At 32.5% G+C, this 17,576-nt stretch overlaps 1 protein-coding gene across 1 annotated transcript; it reads right to left on the bottom strand.

Annotated features, from left to right (window-relative positions):
- Window positions 1-7,069: 7,069 nt before the first annotated feature.
- LOC132739395 (4-hydroxybutyrate coenzyme A transferase-like) lies at window positions 7,070-17,544 on the bottom strand. Its single transcript, XM_060727090.1, has 9 exons — window positions 17,276-17,544; window positions 15,390-15,542; window positions 14,758-14,876; window positions 13,711-13,831; window positions 13,151-13,339; window positions 11,777-11,992; window positions 10,718-10,855; window positions 8,139-8,267; window positions 7,070-7,726 (listed from the first exon to the last, which is right to left on the bottom strand). Exons 1-9 carry the CDS (start codon window positions 17,442-17,444, stop codon window positions 7,536-7,538), a joined length of 1,425 nt encoding a protein of 474 aa, XP_060583073.1. The 5' UTR covers window positions 17,445-17,544; the 3' UTR covers window positions 7,070-7,535.
- Between the last annotated feature and the right edge of the window lie 32 nt (window positions 17,545-17,576).

Genomic DNA, 17,576 nt, shown 5'->3' with positions numbered 1-17,576 from the left:
TAGATGATTGCTAACCGCACTGAAAATAGCATATGCATATTTTATAAGGGAATGTTCTAAAATTCATTAAAGGCGTGTTTTATTAAAATTAAATTAAAAGGTCACAACTCATTACAAAAAAACTGAGACAAGAGAGCACTACTAAAAATTGCTTATAATAAGATCTATGTCTAATTTCAGGTCTTAAATTTGTGGTTTTACACACTTAAATAAATATGTTGACAAATTTAACGACTGAGACTAAAATTTTAAAAATCATCATTGTGATAATATAAAATGAACCCATGGGCTGGGTCAAGTTTTCACACCAGTGGCATTTGCAGAAGTCCACTTGGCAGTTGTAAATGCCAAAGATAGGTAAGTTCTGGAACATAAAGTTTTCCCATAATGGTCTACTGAAAGTATGTTAACTAAGTGACCAAGACCAGACAACGCGGATCCGCCGGTGATGTTGGTTTGCACTGTGGTCGGATGGGGTAAAATCTGTGGCTGTCACCAGACTAAGTGCTAACCTGGGACAGAAGATAACAATTTTAAGAGTTTTACATAACTTGTATTGTTTCTGAAATCTGTAAGTTGGTTACATAGAGAAGTTAAAGCAATGGAAATGACCACAGGCTTTACTACTTATTTTTTATAAATGATTTATAAAACTTTTGAACAGATAAAATAGCCAAAATAGTCAAAGCTGTGTCCTTGTATTTCTGGACAAGAAGATTTTCAAGAAGTTGCAAATTGGTTGCCTTGGTATTCAGAGTCCTCAGCATTCAATAAAATCGATTAAACAGCTGTGTTAGGGATTCAATCAAAGAACATTTGTACCATGTTTTATCAGCACTGAATTAGTGAATTCGGAGCAGATGTTGTTTGAAGATAAATGTAAAAGGAAGTATCTCGGTGCCAGATAAGGAGTGATCTGTAAAGCTTACTCTGGTACTGTTTGCCAGATGCAAAAAAAATAACTTGATTATTTAGAATTAAGGTATTCTAACAAATATGTCCAACCATCCTCTTTGTAGAAAATAACAACAAAAATATTGCATATAAAATTCTTTTAATGTCAAATAAGTATTAAATACATGTATGTGATAAAAATCTAAAAACTATGCAAAAAATCAACTTTTATCCATTAATTAAACTATATTAAAAGCTGCAGTTTTATCTGAAAACAAAAAGAAATCTTAATCTAAAACTACAGCTTTTTTTCTTCTTTTCTCTCAACCCTTACCCCCTGCATTAATTACATGTAATGTACACTAGTCATGAACTGTTTTGAATTTGAAACAGTCCATTATAAGCTTGAGGTATTTCAAAATCAAAACAACAAAATAAAGCAGGGCAATATCAAAGAGCCTAACAGGGCTATACAGATGTCCAGGCTAGCCTGGCAGTATACAGATCGTTTAGACGAAGTAATTATGGCAGCTACCCCTGGCAGTGTTATAATTTATAATTATTATACTACATTCATTATAATTCATAGAACTACATTTTTTATAATTCAATCAATGACAATGACAATTTGAAAGAATAGAATCAGCTTTACTGGTGGAGGAAGACCTCCGGTTCCCTTTTCTGTGCATTATTTCAGGCATAAGGAGGCACCTGAGTAGAACCATCAATTTTCTGTAAATAATTTAATAATCATCATTGTTATAATTCAGTCAGTAAAAAAACTAGACAAAAGTAAAACGTAATCCTGAAATTCATTTTCAATTTATTTTTGTTCTTTCCATGGAAGACAAAAATTTTACATTTTTGTATTTATTTTTCATTCTAAATTACAAGAACAAGCTGGATGCTACATAAAAAACATATACAGTATATATCTTCAGCTGTAAAATATAATTCCTATGAAAATTATAAAAAGCGAATGGAGTGTGATGAAATGGAAAATAAGCAATGAAAATTTGTAAGTTTCAGATTTCTTGTCTATTTCTTTACACAATAAAGTTTCTTATATTTTCAATTATACATCAGTAAACTTAAGCTTCATTAAAGTTAATTTTGTCAGAGTCAAAACTTCGAAAGATGATACTGCTTAAATGACAAAAAGTTACGCATTAGTTGCAAAAATTAAGTATTGGCAGGAAAGACGCCTTCCTGTAAGTATTGGTGTTAGGAGACCGAATAAAAAGACATATTTTTCTTAAACTTTAAATTTTAAAATTTCCCTGATAAAAAACATTATTTACAAAAGAATGCCCTAATAACTTTAACAACCATGAAGCAAGTCAGGTGAAACAAGGGTAAATCTAAATGCCCCCACCCCCTAAAGTTGGGGCACAAAAAGCCAAAAATCACAAATCTTTTCTCAACAAACTTTTATACATAATATTTATAAATGAATCATTATTTTCAGTCAAATACTTACATTATTTTAAGACAACAAATAAATATGTGATAGATCAGGACAAATTTTACCCTTCTTCATGTTTCATAAAGATCATGATTATTCATGATTCTTATCTCTTTACATGGGGAAATTTTTATCGAACTTTGTCCAACTTCCATACAGTAGGGACCAGCTTTAGAAATGTCAAGATAAAAAAGTTGGAAGTAAGTCAGCCAATAGTGTAGAGGCTGGCCATAATGCCGTGATGAGCTGTCTTGATTGGCTAGAGTCTAGTAATAAATGCCGTTGTAATTTTAACATTATAATTGTTAATATCTAAATAAGTTAATGTCCTTAAATAATAAGAATTTTCAAGAATTTTTTAGGATAGAGTCAGCGCCACGCCCAAACATTGGATTTCACTATCTAATCTTCACACTTATTGCTTATATACAAAAAGTAGCAACAATAGTTTGCACAATACAAATCCTTGGTGACAAAGTATTAAGCAAGAAGTCTCTAACAACAACAACAACATATACTATGTGTACATACATAAAACATGAGAAAAACATGCAAGAAAATTGTTAATCAAAATTATTATCATTTATTCAATGTGGCATCATTCCTAGAAAATTATCAGTTATGATGATTTCTCAATACATGTAGCTTCTGGAGAATTCAAGTCAAATTATGTTAACATTGCTAAGAATAAGACCAATATTGGCTCTATGGAGCATTTTTACAGACTGTAACAAGCTACAGTACAACCACCAACCTCTTGTAGGTAATCTGAACATTATCTTATAATTATGATATCATATTATATTGTTGTTTTCGGTGCTTCCGAGGGATCAACCATTTTCCAGATTTGAATAACATTGATGGGAAAGCAACCCATAATAGCACCGGGGAAAGTGATTTTAGTCAGCACACCATGACCACTTTAACCACAGAGACCCTGCCCCATTATGAATTAATACTATTATCATTTTGAGGTAGAGAATTTTTGTTTTTAAAACTTTTTTGTTTTCAATACCTTGTAACAAAATAACATTCCATCACCTTAGTGCTGTAATAGGTTAACTCCTAAATATATAATTGGATAGAAATTAACCCATTTCTGCACTAAGCCGACAATTTGCCTGGTTAAATGTTAGAAGCTAAAATCATAACCTTATGTAAAGTACTGTGATCATGAAAAACTATCATAAATTTGCAAATAAATAAATATCATCAGATACATGTAGATCTAATAAAAAATACAAAAAGATTCTTGTAGTAAAGATCTCACGTAATAAACAAAATTTACTAAAATTTGTGTATGATCAAAGAATATAGCCTGGAGAGCTGTAATATTGATGTACTAAATGTTTCATTAATCTCTGCCTTGAATTTAAATGGTAAATTCATAATTTCAATATAATGTGTTAAGAAGACAAATTTAATATAACCATTGCATTTATTGTTAAACTGGGTCACCATTGTATTTTTTTGTTAAATTGGGTCGAACATATTTTACAAAGTATTTGATAATACAAATGTACAAAGTTTACATAAAGTTTCAACAAAAGAGTTTCTGATATGAAATATATTGTATTTATAGGGGTGAGATACACTTGGCAGATTATGGTGCAGAGTTAACATATTTTGAAAAAAATTGTGATACAAAAAAAAGTTTTAAGGCATTGGGATGATTTCCAAAGACCATTCAGTTTTTCACACCTAGAGAATTATTTCTACCCATCCCCGTCATACAAAAAATATTTAAAGATAGAATGAACATTATTTAACCTTCTTTATCCAGATTAAAAAATACATAAAACATTTAAAAAAAACTTGAACAAACCATATAGCCATTTAATTAAAAGCCATTTATTTGTATATCTTAATATAGACAAGCAACACAGCAAACAAAACAAAGCCATGTTTTCCCAACACAGCCTGGGACTTAAACCCCATTGGCTTCCAAATTTTCCTCAGGTACTAAGATGGAGCAGAAATAACAGTACATATTATTGTTCTCAACTAAAACATCACATAAATAAAATATTTTTTATATTTACTTTGTCACTTTAAAGCATTCATTTTCATTTCAAAAAGCAGCAAATTGTGCTTGATATTTTGTCTGTTTGGTTTTTACACCAATTTCAACACATATTTTAGTTATATCTCAGCTTTTGGACAACCTTAAAAAACTTTCCTGGATAACTATTTACTAATAATTACCAAATTCTCATCAAGTGACCACCAACTAATTCCACATGATTTCTGAATATTTATTTATTTATTTTTTAATCTTATGTTTCAATATACCATCAGACAATGGCATGGTATGCTAAATATTTAGGGGCTGAAACCCTTAACCTGCTGAAGCCAAAAGTGATAAGCCTTTGCCACCAGTATAGAGCCAGGCCAGCCTGCATTTCCATGTACAAAATAAAGTCTGACCAGGCTCTATACTGTTGGTAGTTCCCCCTTAAACTTTCAATGGACTGTTCCGAATTCATAGCAGGACAAATCCATAACACACATTTAGGGGTTTAATGGGTAACTTATTGTACAATGTATTTATTTTCTTTGTTGTAATTTTTATTCAGTTGGGTTTTCAGTCACATTGACACAGTCAAGGTCATATGGTGACTTTCCAATTTTACTTGTGGAAAGAATATTTTGTGCGTCTCCATGTATACAGTTGGAACCAGTACAGGGGAAAATAATGAAAGATAATATATCAAAATAAACATTATATAAAAAATAACGGGGCAAAATTATGTTACAATAACACATGCAATACCTACTAAATACAAGTAACTATTTCTAAAACACAAAACTTCATTTACATGTTGCTATATTCAAGTTTATATTAATAATCTCATGTTATGAAATATATTAAACAAATAACATTCAACAAATATTATCTAATACACTAACAATTTCAGCGGAAAAAAAATAGAGACAAAATATAAACATGCTCTATATAACCTTATCTATCTTCACTATGGATTCAATATAGAGGATATTGAAAAAGTGTAGGTTAATTACTGAATTTATTGAACAAGTGTAGGTTCAATACTGAATTTATTGAACAAGTGTAGGTTCAATACTGAATTTATTGAACAAGTGTAGGTTCAATACTGAATTTATTGAACAAGTGTATGTTCAATACTGAATTAATTGAACTAGTGTAGGTTCATTACTGAATTTATTGAACAAGTTTAATAAAATAAAATTGTTTTACAACACTTTCAAAAAAATTAGTAATGAACCTACAGGAATATAATATTTTATTTATCATATAATTAGCATAAAAATTGTTTACAGTAAAATTGAAACATTTTATCATCTATGTGCAATATAACCTCGCTTTCACTAATGTTTGTACATAAATGATGTAACTTTAAAAGTTATTACACATGTGTAATATTATTTTCATCAAATAGATTTATTACACTCCTGTGCCGTTGTTTATATGATAAATTGTGTTTATGAATAATTAAGTAAGTTTAACTGTTAAATTTGTTATATTTGAACATGAAATTCAACATTTAATGCACTTGGAGATATCACATACATGTATGTTTTTATTTTCATTTCTTTGTCAACTTTATCATGTTCCATGACAACACAGTTTAAATTGTTTTGAAAATGGCAGGAAAATGATTACTCAAAACTGTGAACAAATTATGATATGCAAATTGTTCAAAGTTTCATTAAAGACAAACTCGAAATTAAATTATTTCGAGGCTCTTGAAATTTAATTGCGGAGAGACAGCTGTCCAAAATCAGGGTAAAATCTTTCACTCAATGTTTAAAGATATACTATGCTCAAATCAGAAAATATTGATAATTGCTACATAGTCTCTTTGTAAATATGAATATAAACATGTTTTGACTTCACACAAAGTTGATATGTCATGTTTAAAACTCTACAAACTATAGGTCGTCACAATATGAATATATACTGTCGTTAAAAAAACTGGCAGTTTTTTTAAGAAAATACCAACTTTACTTGCCCTATAATAGAGAACGTGACTTCCAATGCATAGTTTTATTCATTTTCTATTCAAATTAGACATATTCAGTACGAATTGCATAGGTTTTAATAAATTTCTTTGATGAAAATATTTTACTCAAAGATGAGCATAGTATATCTTCAAGACTTTTCCATTTTTGACGGTAAAAATGAAACCCCAAGGTTTGTCAGGTTCTTGATCATTTATACGATTATTTTCATTTTCTAAAGAAGCAGATCATGAAAATCGCCAAAAGTCATACAAAATTCTACTGAGGTAACTATAATGTAACTGTAACACAATACATAATATATACAAATACATTGTATGTGTAAACTACAGTAACATGTGCTGGGGTGGTGCATTTACAAACTCATGTAAACTACACTATTTTAGTTACATTTTACAAACATGTTAATATGTGTATAACTCTTAAAATTTCACTACACTAGACATAAAAAAACACTAACATTTCCTTCACAAGAAAAATATTTCATCCATTTCTGGCACTCTTGATGCAACTTTTCTTCCCTGAACAAAATTTTGGAAAATATATGAGTCTAAATTTTTCATTCAAAATTATCATATTATGAATTTTTTACCATCTCTTTAGACAAATATCTTTACAGTATTTATACATATTATTAGTTTATAATATTGAAAAATGTGTAAAATATACTACTTTAATATAACAAAATCATTTCATCTGCTTTTCGATAAGTTAATGTTCATGTATGTTAACTTTTAAAAAAAAATCTAGTCAGCTTTTATGAATTGGGTCAAAGTGACAAAATCAAGTCAATGTTCCAAAATTAGGTCAAAGTTGACAGAATCAAGTCAATGTTCCAAAATTAGGTCAAAGTTGACAGAATCAAGTCAATGTTCCAAAATTAGGTCAAAGTTGACAGAATCAAGTCAATGTTCCAAAATTAGGTCAAAGTTGACAGAATCAAGTCAATGTTCAAAAATTAGGTCAAAGTTGACAGAATCATATAAAACATGACAGCCGCAGCCAGTTGTGAAAACACTACTGCGTATCATAAACTGAAACTACAATAAAGCACTATCTAATTATTGCGATCTCGATCCAACTGACTAACACAGTCAGGTAGCAGGGTTCTGTTTACAAAACAAGTGCCTACTAATAACAATATAATATCAATTTTTTAAAACTAAAAAAGTTTCTATTTAAAAGGTGCCGGCATACATTTAAGTCGTTCGAATGCAGCTTGTTCCAGACTCTCTCTATGATCCGGATGAGCAATCTGAATTAGTTCATAGGCTCGTTCTCGTAAACTTTTGCCGAAAAGATACGCTATACCGTATTCTGTGACAACATAATGAACGTGGGCACGTGTTGTGACAACACCAGATCCTGTAATAACAAAAGTTGTGTCATAATTACTTAGTTTATGGCACATTATGCCTCTAAATGCTTTAATTTTTATTTCTCACAAGTCTTATTTCTCACATGTCTTTTTTAATTTTTGGTGTCCCTTTATAATTTTCAAAAAGTTACTCCTTGGCCAAAATCTCTGAACCATCTTTTTGCTTCTTTCACTTTTTGGTAATTAGTAAAGTTACAGGGATTTAGTATTTTGTACGAAAGTCAAAATACTACTTTGTTCATAATAATTGCCTAAAATATGAAAAAAATTGCCCAACAATTTTTATCAACTGAATGATTCCAATACCTTCCGGAGGATATTTTACCTGTACACGCACCATTTAAGCTTGGATAGGCATAAAGTTACCTAGTTTTTGAGTTGGTGCCGCATAAATCTTACCTAGTTTCAGAGTTGGTACAATTTTAGTTTCTCCTCGTCTAGTGGCAGACGGCATGGCTATAATAGGTTTACCTCTACCATCCAAACATATAGCTGCCCCTCGAATAAAATCTATTTGACCTCCGAACCCTGTAAGATATAAATATAAAATATAACATACTGTATGTTGTATCTGTTTTATAAACATATACCATTATCACAATCCCCAAGGGTTGGAAATACCTTATCTTTAACAATGTAAGTTTGAATATAGAAATCAACTCCAGTTTCAATCTAAAAATGTAATTATTTTATATGAAAAATATACAACGTTTCGACTCAAAAGTCTTCATCAGGTATACTTTGTTTACAGGAAATGACGTCAACGTCATATGACGTCAAGAACAACGACGTCAAAATGTAATACATAATTTTCTTTAACAAAAAATTTATAATTTCCATCATTAGTAATCTTGTAACCTAAATAATTATTTAACCTTTGAAAAAATTACTTAAAGTTGAAAATATGTTTGTGTTATAGAGGCTATGGGCTTTACATTAACTGTTCTTTACAGACAGAAATCTGACCATTTCTCAGTTAAAAAAAATATATCAAAAAGTAACATTTCGAAATAATGAATTTTTCATGATTATATTGTGTGTGATGTTTTCCATTTTGTGTTTGTAAATTTTCTATTGTAATATTACAGATTAATGTGAATAAATAGATAAACAAGCAATTATCATAGTATTGCAAGCAATCCATGAGTCCCCTACCGGTTAGAACCCCAGCAACAATCTGATGGGCCATTGGCCGTTCAATTTTACCAGTGAATGAATGACATGAATGAACTTAAATCTTTTGAGTTCTAAGTTTGTCTATATCACAGTAAGTTTCCCTGCCCTAGTAAGGAAATTATGTTTATACAACCCTGTCATATTATTACAATGTGGGATTTTAAAGTAAATCCTAAAAGGAATGAAGAAGTTGGAGTAAAAAATACCAATTTCTTGAAAAAAATCTAAGTTAAAGGGGGACATAATTCTGGAAATAGTCTTGCTAGAGTATTTAACCTTCACAAAAATGTTGAGTGATAATAAGAAACATATATATGAAGTTTGAAGTAGATACATTAGGAAATAAAGAAGTTATTTAAAAAAGACAACTTTTTTCATAAAAATTCTATGTTCAAGGGAGGTAATACTGATAATTTTTGTGCTAGAGTTGTAAACCTTGTCACATATGATGTAGTTGATGACCAGAAACTTATATTTAAAGTTTGAAGTAAACACCTTAAGAAATAAAGAACTTATAGTAAAAAAGCTGAAAAATTTAAATCAGAAATCTTGAAATTCAGGCTATTTGTTGCCATAGCAACCAGAATTTTCAACATAGGAAGAAAAGAAAAAGATGTGCATAATCTCCAGACTGCCATCTACCCATATTTCAAGTTTCATAAAAATATTTTTAGTACTTTTTGAATTATCACTGGATCCAGTTTATGTGTTAAATTTGCCATATTTTCAGACTATTTGTTGCCATAGCAACCAGAATTTTCAACATAGGAAGAAAAGAAAAAGATGTGCATAATCTCCAGACTGCCATCTACCCATATTTCAAGTTTCATAAAAGTATTTTCAGTACTTTTTGAGTTATCACTGGATCCAGTTTCTGTGTTAAATTTGCCATATTTTCAGACTATTTGTTGCCATAGCAACCAGAATTTTCAACATAGGAAATAAAGAGAAAGACGTGCATAATCTCCATACTGCCATCTATCCATATACCAAGTTTCATAAAAATATTTTTAGTACTTTTTGCGTTATCGCGGGATCCAGTTTTGTGGACGGATGGACAGACAGACGGACGGACAGACGGACGTTCTCACAGGAGAGTAATTATGTGGCTACTCTATTGTTCTCTCTATTGTTCTTTTTAGCCACACAAAAGAAAATAGCCACATAAAAGCATTACGGAATGAATGACATCAAAGAGAAACAACAGTTACCTATTGTCCCTCTAGCCACATAATTATTCTCCTGTGAGTGCGGACGGACGGACGGACGGAGGGTAAACCTAAAGTCCCCTCCGGTTAAACCGGTAGGGGACTCATAAGAAGAACATAGATGTGAACTATTCCAGTTTAATCTAAGAACTGGTCTATGGCGTGAATCGCCTGTCTAAAATAAAAGCTGCCCATTCAAGTGTTCAAAGAATGGACCTATCATGTAAAGGTCAAGTTTAAGTGTATAGGTCAAACTGATATCATTACACTGCGTGCACTGGCCACCCTATGAAGTATCAAAGAGTGAGACTAAAAAAAGCATTGGAGCACCACACTAAATACCATATTCTGGTAAATACCGGACAAGGTGCTTGAGTGGTTAAATGCTAAAATCTTGCCTTTTTTGAATGAACTTTCAAATGTCTAATTCATCTTTTCACACCAATTTATATACGAAAATGAATGAAAAATGTAATAATCGGCGAAAAAAAACAACAATATTTGACTATTTTGTGATCATGATTTCTGCAAGCGTCTAGAGACACTGCTCCAGTCTTGTAATGGGTTAAATCCAGTATGAAATGCTAGACTTACCTGAGTAAATTCTTGTACCGATAGAGTCAGCACATATCTGACCTGTGAGATCGACCTCGATACACGAGTTAATGGCCGTCACCTTTGGATTCTGACAAATTACTGCAGAATTGTTCGTGAAAGCTACATCACACATTTCTGTTAAAAAAAAACAACAGTAAAGTATGTAAATGAACAATAAAGTGTGTAAATAGAAAACACAAAATATAAACAGACAAATAGAAAACATAATTTTTAACCTAGGAAATGTGTCGCAACACCACAAATGCCCCCACTGTAGCCAAAATTTCAAATGTTATAATAATATTTAGTTACAAATTTGTTTGCACATAAACCATTTTTTCATTGACAGTCTAAGGCCCTTAAACTATTCAATGTTAACACAAACCATTTTTATACAAAGTTTGAGGCCCTTAAACTATTCAGTGTTAACCTTTTGCAAATTGCATATTGGTAGCCAAATTAATGATTAGAAATTGTAAATTTTTAAATCTTTTCCAAAATCAAGGGAGATAACTGTTAAAAAACATCTGACCATGACCAAATTATAAATATTCTGGCAAAATACCAGCACATGCAATGTCAACCTCGGACATACATTCCAGGATCCTACAGAAATTAAGAGCATAAACTGAAAATTCAAAGAACAAAATATAAAAGGACAAGCACCACCTTATCATGTTGTCTGTTAGATCATTCATAAACTGGCTCATTCTACTCGGCCCCTGTAACATATTGGAATTTTGCAATATGATGGGTGACCTTTAATGTTTCCATCTTGACTGTAAATGAGCCGTGTCATGACAAAACCAACATAATGGGTTTGCGACCAGCATGGTTCCAGACCAGCCTGCGCATCCGCGCAGTCTGATCAGGATCCATGCTGTTCGCTTACAAACCCTATTAGTTTCTCTACTTCTAATAGGGTTTGTAAGCGAACAGCATGGATCCTGATCAGACTGCGCGGATGCGCAGGCTGATCTGGATCCACGCTGGTCGCAAACCCATTATGTTGGTTTTGTCATGACGCGGCTCAAATAAGTTATTAGCTTCACCTACCTACAAATGGATTATTATTCATGAAGTCGTATAAACGTTTAGTCCCGACAGCAAAACTGCTAGTTATCTTTCCTGTCATAATGGTTTTCTCTGTGTTAGTTATTGCACCCTTCTCACACAGGTCAACGACCCCATCTGAGAACATCTCCGAGTGGACACCGAGATTTTTATGATTTCCCAGCTGGGCCAATACAGCGTCCGGTATAGCGCCTATACCTATAAAATACATTGATGATACATTACCAAAGTGAAAGTAAAATTTGGAGAATTTTCATTGGCTGACATGCTCTGTACAATTCAACAAGTCAGAGTCATACAAATAAACTGCCAAAGGGTTCAAAATCAGCAAACTTAACTAAAGCAAGAACTGGACTTTCCATAAACTCTAATTCTGCTGAATTTTTTAAATGGACATGTTGAATTTAAACATTTTTGAAACTGTCTGTATACAGATTTGGGGATATAAGATAAAACTTTTAAAGGGACTCCACTGAACTTTTTTGACATGATGGGACTAAAAATATTTTATCAAGATTAATGTTCATTTTGATGTAGATCTTGATCAATTACTTGTGTGCAAAATTTCAGATCATTTGGTCACTTTTTTTTCTAGAATAAATATTTTCTAATTGTTGACAATAAGACAAAATTGAAAAGCATAGCAACGCTTTCCAGGGAAATATGACTAAGAATATCACAACAAGATGATTAATTCTTAATCTATTTCTGAGTATATTTCAAACTTATCTTTTTTCCACATGATCTCTGTAAGAAATTCAAATTCTGTTTTCGAGGCTTTTGGAGCCAGTTGTGTTCCTTTAAGTTGGCCCCCATAACAGTACAGAGCCTTGATAAACTTTGTAGATGATTAGGCAGACCTGGCTGTATCAAGGTGGCCAAAACTGTTCACTACCTAATCCAGCAGCTGTATAAAGGTGGCCAAGTCTGTTCACTACCGAATCCAGCATTCTATATGAGCCGGGTCATGACAAAACCAACATAATGCGTTTGCGACCAGCATGGATCCAGACCAGCCTGCGCATCCCCGCAGTCTGATCAGGATCCATGCTGTTCGCTTAAAAACCCTATAATAAGTAGAGAAACTGACAGGGAACAGCATAGATCCTGATCAGACTGCGCGGAGGCACAGGCTGGTCTGGATCCATGCTGGTCGCAAACCCATTATGTTGGTTTTGTCGTGACGCAGCTCATATAAAGGTTTACACTTTCATACATAACATTTACATGACATATACCTTACTCTCTATGCAAATATATACACAAAATAATCCTGTATGATGACCCTCCTACATTGTTTTGTTTTTTTTGGGGGTCATTATCATAATTTATGCATAAATCATTCAAATTAATTACCCATCTGTAGTGTGGCACCATCTTCTACCAAATTTTCAGCAACCAGTTTCCCGATTTGTTCCTCTTCTGGAGACAGTTCGCCAATTTGCATTTCATGAAGAGGCTCATCCCACTGCACCATGGCGTCTACGTGAGATTCGTGAATTATACCATCGCCAAATGTCCGTGGTATATGTTTATTTACCTGAGCTGAAAAAGTAAGAATCATTTTTGGAAAATATTACGTTGAGACGATATATTATCAACTAACAATTAGACCGGGTCATAAAATTTGCTTAAAATCTACAAAAAACATATGAAAGTATTGTATAATTGTGTGTTTATAGCTATGGTACCATTAATTTCAAATTAAGTAACCGTTAATGATTAAACTAGAAATGTGACCAGATTGGACATGGACAGATGCCCTTATGTTTCACTGTTTCGTCAGTCTAAGGTGGATGGATAAGGGCAAACTACACCCCCTGCCCCAGTAAGTGCGGGCATAAAACCTGCATCTCGTACCTCTTTACATGGAAGGGATGAAGTACGGGAAAAGATTAATTACACATTTCACTTACCAATAATGTATTTAGCATTCTGTATGGCAGATCTTGTGCAGTCTACACTTGTCCCTAGAGAACAGAACCCGTGTTTGTCTGGGGGGCTCACTGACACAAGTGCTATATCCAGGCCTATAATCTAGGAACACACAAAAAAACCATTAAATATATACATGTATATTAAACAGCTAATAAACAAATGTTATTATTTTGATAAAACTGAAACAAGATAGATATGAAAAAAACATATGTTTGTATAATGCAAGTGACATCACATCAAAAATAGACAAAATATAGGCACGACTATGCCATACAATTTTTACAAAGTCCTAAAAATGGCACTGATGTGTGATGAAGATCCTGAGGTACTAACTACATTTCTGTCAATCAATGAACATATTATGAGGAAAGGTATGTAACTGTGAAGTAAAGTCTGGTGGAAGGGCAAACAGGCTATTTTGCCTGCCATAATATTTCAGGAAGCATTAAACTTTGTCACTGAAAGCCAGAACGAAATTAGTTTACCTTTATATCACCATCACTTCAACATTATTTATTAACCTTAGTAGAGAAACCATCTTAAAAACTAGAACTGTGTCCAAAGGACAAATTTGGTGGCAGCGAAAATTCCTTCCTTTACTACCATCTACACATTAAAGGGTTTTTCATCCCCGGGAGTTTAACAAAAAACTCCTCCCCGGGTTTAAGAGGAGTTTGGTTCACAAAATTTTTGGGGGCTCGGACAGACGACTACGGAAGACCCACAAGTGCATTTATATGCTCCCCCTCGTGGGGGCTACAAATTCAATGTATCTTAAACAAGAGTGACCAGTGATCATATGTTTCGCCTCATGATAGCCAACTGCATGTTGCAGGTACTGTTTAGCAGGAGACGCAAAAATCATTAACAAGCTGATACGCCTTTCTTATTCAAGGGCCATAACTCAGCAAAAAATCATTCAACTGGAAAACTTTAATAATATGCTAAAATACTAGAGCTAATGATCAACCATGTAAAGCATTCATTCCACTCTAGTTGCACTGTACTTTCTAACTTATTATTACCTTGTGCCGAAACAACCTCGGGATTTCACTCAAAAATATTGGTATGGCATCAGCTCTCCCTTCATTGATGGCTTTACGCGAGTTACCACCGACAAACAGAGAGTTAGATCGAAACATGTCTGCAAAAGAAAAGGTGTCATTGGAATTATTTTATTAATATCCTAGATAATGCCTTTAATATTAGCAAATTCTTATTATACAGAACTTCTTCATTACAACAAATGACATCAATGTAATTTTAACTTTTAAACACTTCCATGGGTTATTTCAAGGTAATCACTTCTAATTTATGTCTTTAGTATATAGGAACAACAATACAAACTAAGGGTGTTTTGGGTTTTTTTTTTTAATATGACCCACACCTGTAAGTTTAATATGGGGTGTTCTTTACTAGATTGATCACAAGTAAAGAAGGCATTATCATTTTCATCAGCAGAATTTCTACAGAACTTTTACAGCCTAGGCATTTAACATAAACATTTACCACCTTTAGCACATTTTCCATAGGGAATTTTTCTCAATCTAAATGAAAAAGAATATACTGTTTACCATTAAGAATATATGATCAAATAACAGTTATAAAATAAGCGAAAGCCACAAAATATAAGAAAAAATAAATACTGGTTACTTACGATCATATTCTGGTTCATTGTACAATCCAGGTCCCTCAGTATGAATGTGCATTACTTCGCAGCCTCGAATGTCTGCCCTCGTGCCATGTCTACACATTGCCTCAATTAGATGACATGGGGTCGCAGCAGCACCATGCACAAATATTCTCTGACCTGGAATTATTGGTCCATTTTAACTGACAATTATTAACAAAAGAGTATCCATCACTGACATTGATTCTTTATTATTATACTTTCAAGACGGTAAATAAAAAAAAATAAAAAAATTTATAGTTATTTTACCCTGTGGAGTACTGGGGATAGCCTTACATTATCTATGCCTATAATGGAATATATACCATGGGTAACAGACAATGTGCAAAGTTGTATCACTGCGATAATTTAGGCCAACTCATTGTACTGTGTGACAAGATTAAGGCTCCCACGTTTACAATTGTTTGTTTAAAAACGTTTACACGATTGTTAAGAACCGAAATGGTACCGTTTAAACGTTAGTACGTCTATGTACTATACTACACCATGTATTCGAGTCGCAAAATGATGACTTAAATCCTATTTTAAATACATGTTATTTGTACAAGTTAATAATGTTCAGGGCTCATCATGATTGAGGCGGCACACATTTTCTGCATTGTCACGAGCGATTATTGCACGGTGATGGTGTCTGGCGGGTTGTAAACACCCATTTTCCATTTTTTTTATTTTGAAATAGATAAAATACATGATAAAATTCAATGATTAAGACAATATGGTCATTTCAATTAAACGGTAAAAAATATCGAAACCGTTTACAAATGAAAATCGAAACGAATCCGTTTAAACGTGTAACCGTGGGGGCTTTAGACGAGATATTGTGCTATTTTGTGTCAGGGCAATATATCTCGCGAGATTCTGACCCAGAAAGAAAATATCTCAGAATCTATGTTTGGCACATCAATATATTTTGACTATGTGATAATTGTGTTCAGCATTTGACTTTAATTGGGGATCGATATATATACAATTGTCAAAGTAGGGTCTTAATTTTCAAATAGAGAAACCCTAGTCAAATTTGTCATTTAGCTAGAATTAAACCCATTTTTAATTATTATATTCCTTTACAAGTTACAAAAAAATAACAGATTTTATCGTATAAGTACCTATTCTCACACCCAACCTATTCTCAAACCTTTCATTCATGTGCTGTTATTTTTTTACTAGAAGTGACTATGATGTCCTGTACTTGTGTGCATAAAAGCTTAGTTTCTGATAGACATGTCTGCTGATGTCAAATGAAAAACAGTGCATAGGAACAAATATTTACATAACATATTTTATTACTTTGCGTAATTTCATACAAATTGCTATTACCTTTGTAAGTCCCATTAATACACCATTAACTATTTGTGAAAATGAATATTATAGACAAAAATATCTTAAAGCATGTGCCTGCATCATGTAGGATACTTCACTGTCATGTGATAGTCATATAACAATCACTTATTTGGCTTAAATAAACAGTAGAATTTTAGAAATATTTGAAGGGGTTTGAGATTAGGTTCTTTATTTTAAGAGGCCATGTCAGTTTTAAAACAGAGGGTTGTGCTTTTCCGAGATGAAAATGGAGCTTTTATAATTGTTGAATTTCAGTCAAATTTGACAGAAATGTTACATAAAGATTAAAGTGTACATATGTAAAGAATTTTAATAAAGATATATTTTTATTTACACTAAAAGACCTCTTGAATGCTTAGAGGTTTGAGAACTGGTTAGTCCACGATAATATTTCAACTGCTCAAGAAATTTAGAAGTCTTGTCCCTTTGATACAGGCTGAAAATTACTGTTTGTACAACAGTCTTGGACGCATTTATGAAACGTGAACTGGAAAACAACAAAAATGTTTCACCTGACTGCACCACTTGTAGAGCTTCATCTGCAGTTTTCCAATCTGGTTTTCTGTCAGGTAAGGGGTGAATCGGTTCAGGTGAATACAAATAATAACCACGTCTAAAATGCCTGTGAGGGGACTGCCTCTCAAGTATCTGCAAAACTTTGCCAAACTTCCCTAATGCCATCTCTAAATTTAAGAGATTTTGATCAAATCCCAAATAACAAACACGACCTTAAAGTAATGTCAATCAAGGTAAACCTTGAATCCTGCATTGTTGACTATTATCAGTACGGAACGCATAATAAAAAGGGAACAA

Source organism: Ruditapes philippinarum, unplaced genomic scaffold, assembly GCF_026571515.1.
Source record: "Ruditapes philippinarum isolate M1 unplaced genomic scaffold, ASM2657151v2 ctg19_1_1_1_1, whole genome shotgun sequence".
NCBI classification, from domain to species: domain Eukaryota; kingdom Metazoa; phylum Mollusca; class Bivalvia; order Venerida; family Veneridae; genus Ruditapes; species Ruditapes philippinarum.
Note: the sequence above shows the minus strand (reverse complement) of the source record. Positions and strands in the feature narration are given on the sequence as shown.

Excerpts from the sequence above, each read along its gene's own strand:
- LOC132739395 (XM_060727090.1), bottom strand. The coding sequence starts at position 17,444 with ATGGCATTAGGGAAGTTTGGCAAAGTTTTGCAGATACTTGAGAGGCAG. Across the intron at positions 13,832-14,757 it reads CGAGGTTGTTTCGGCACAAG|ATTATAGGCCTGGATATAGC; the intron begins GTAATAATAAGT and ends GTGTGTTCCTAG. Across the intron at positions 7,727-8,138 it reads TGTACCAACTCTGAAACTAG|GATCTGGTGTTGTCACAACA; the intron begins GTAAGATTTATG and ends TTGTTATTACAG.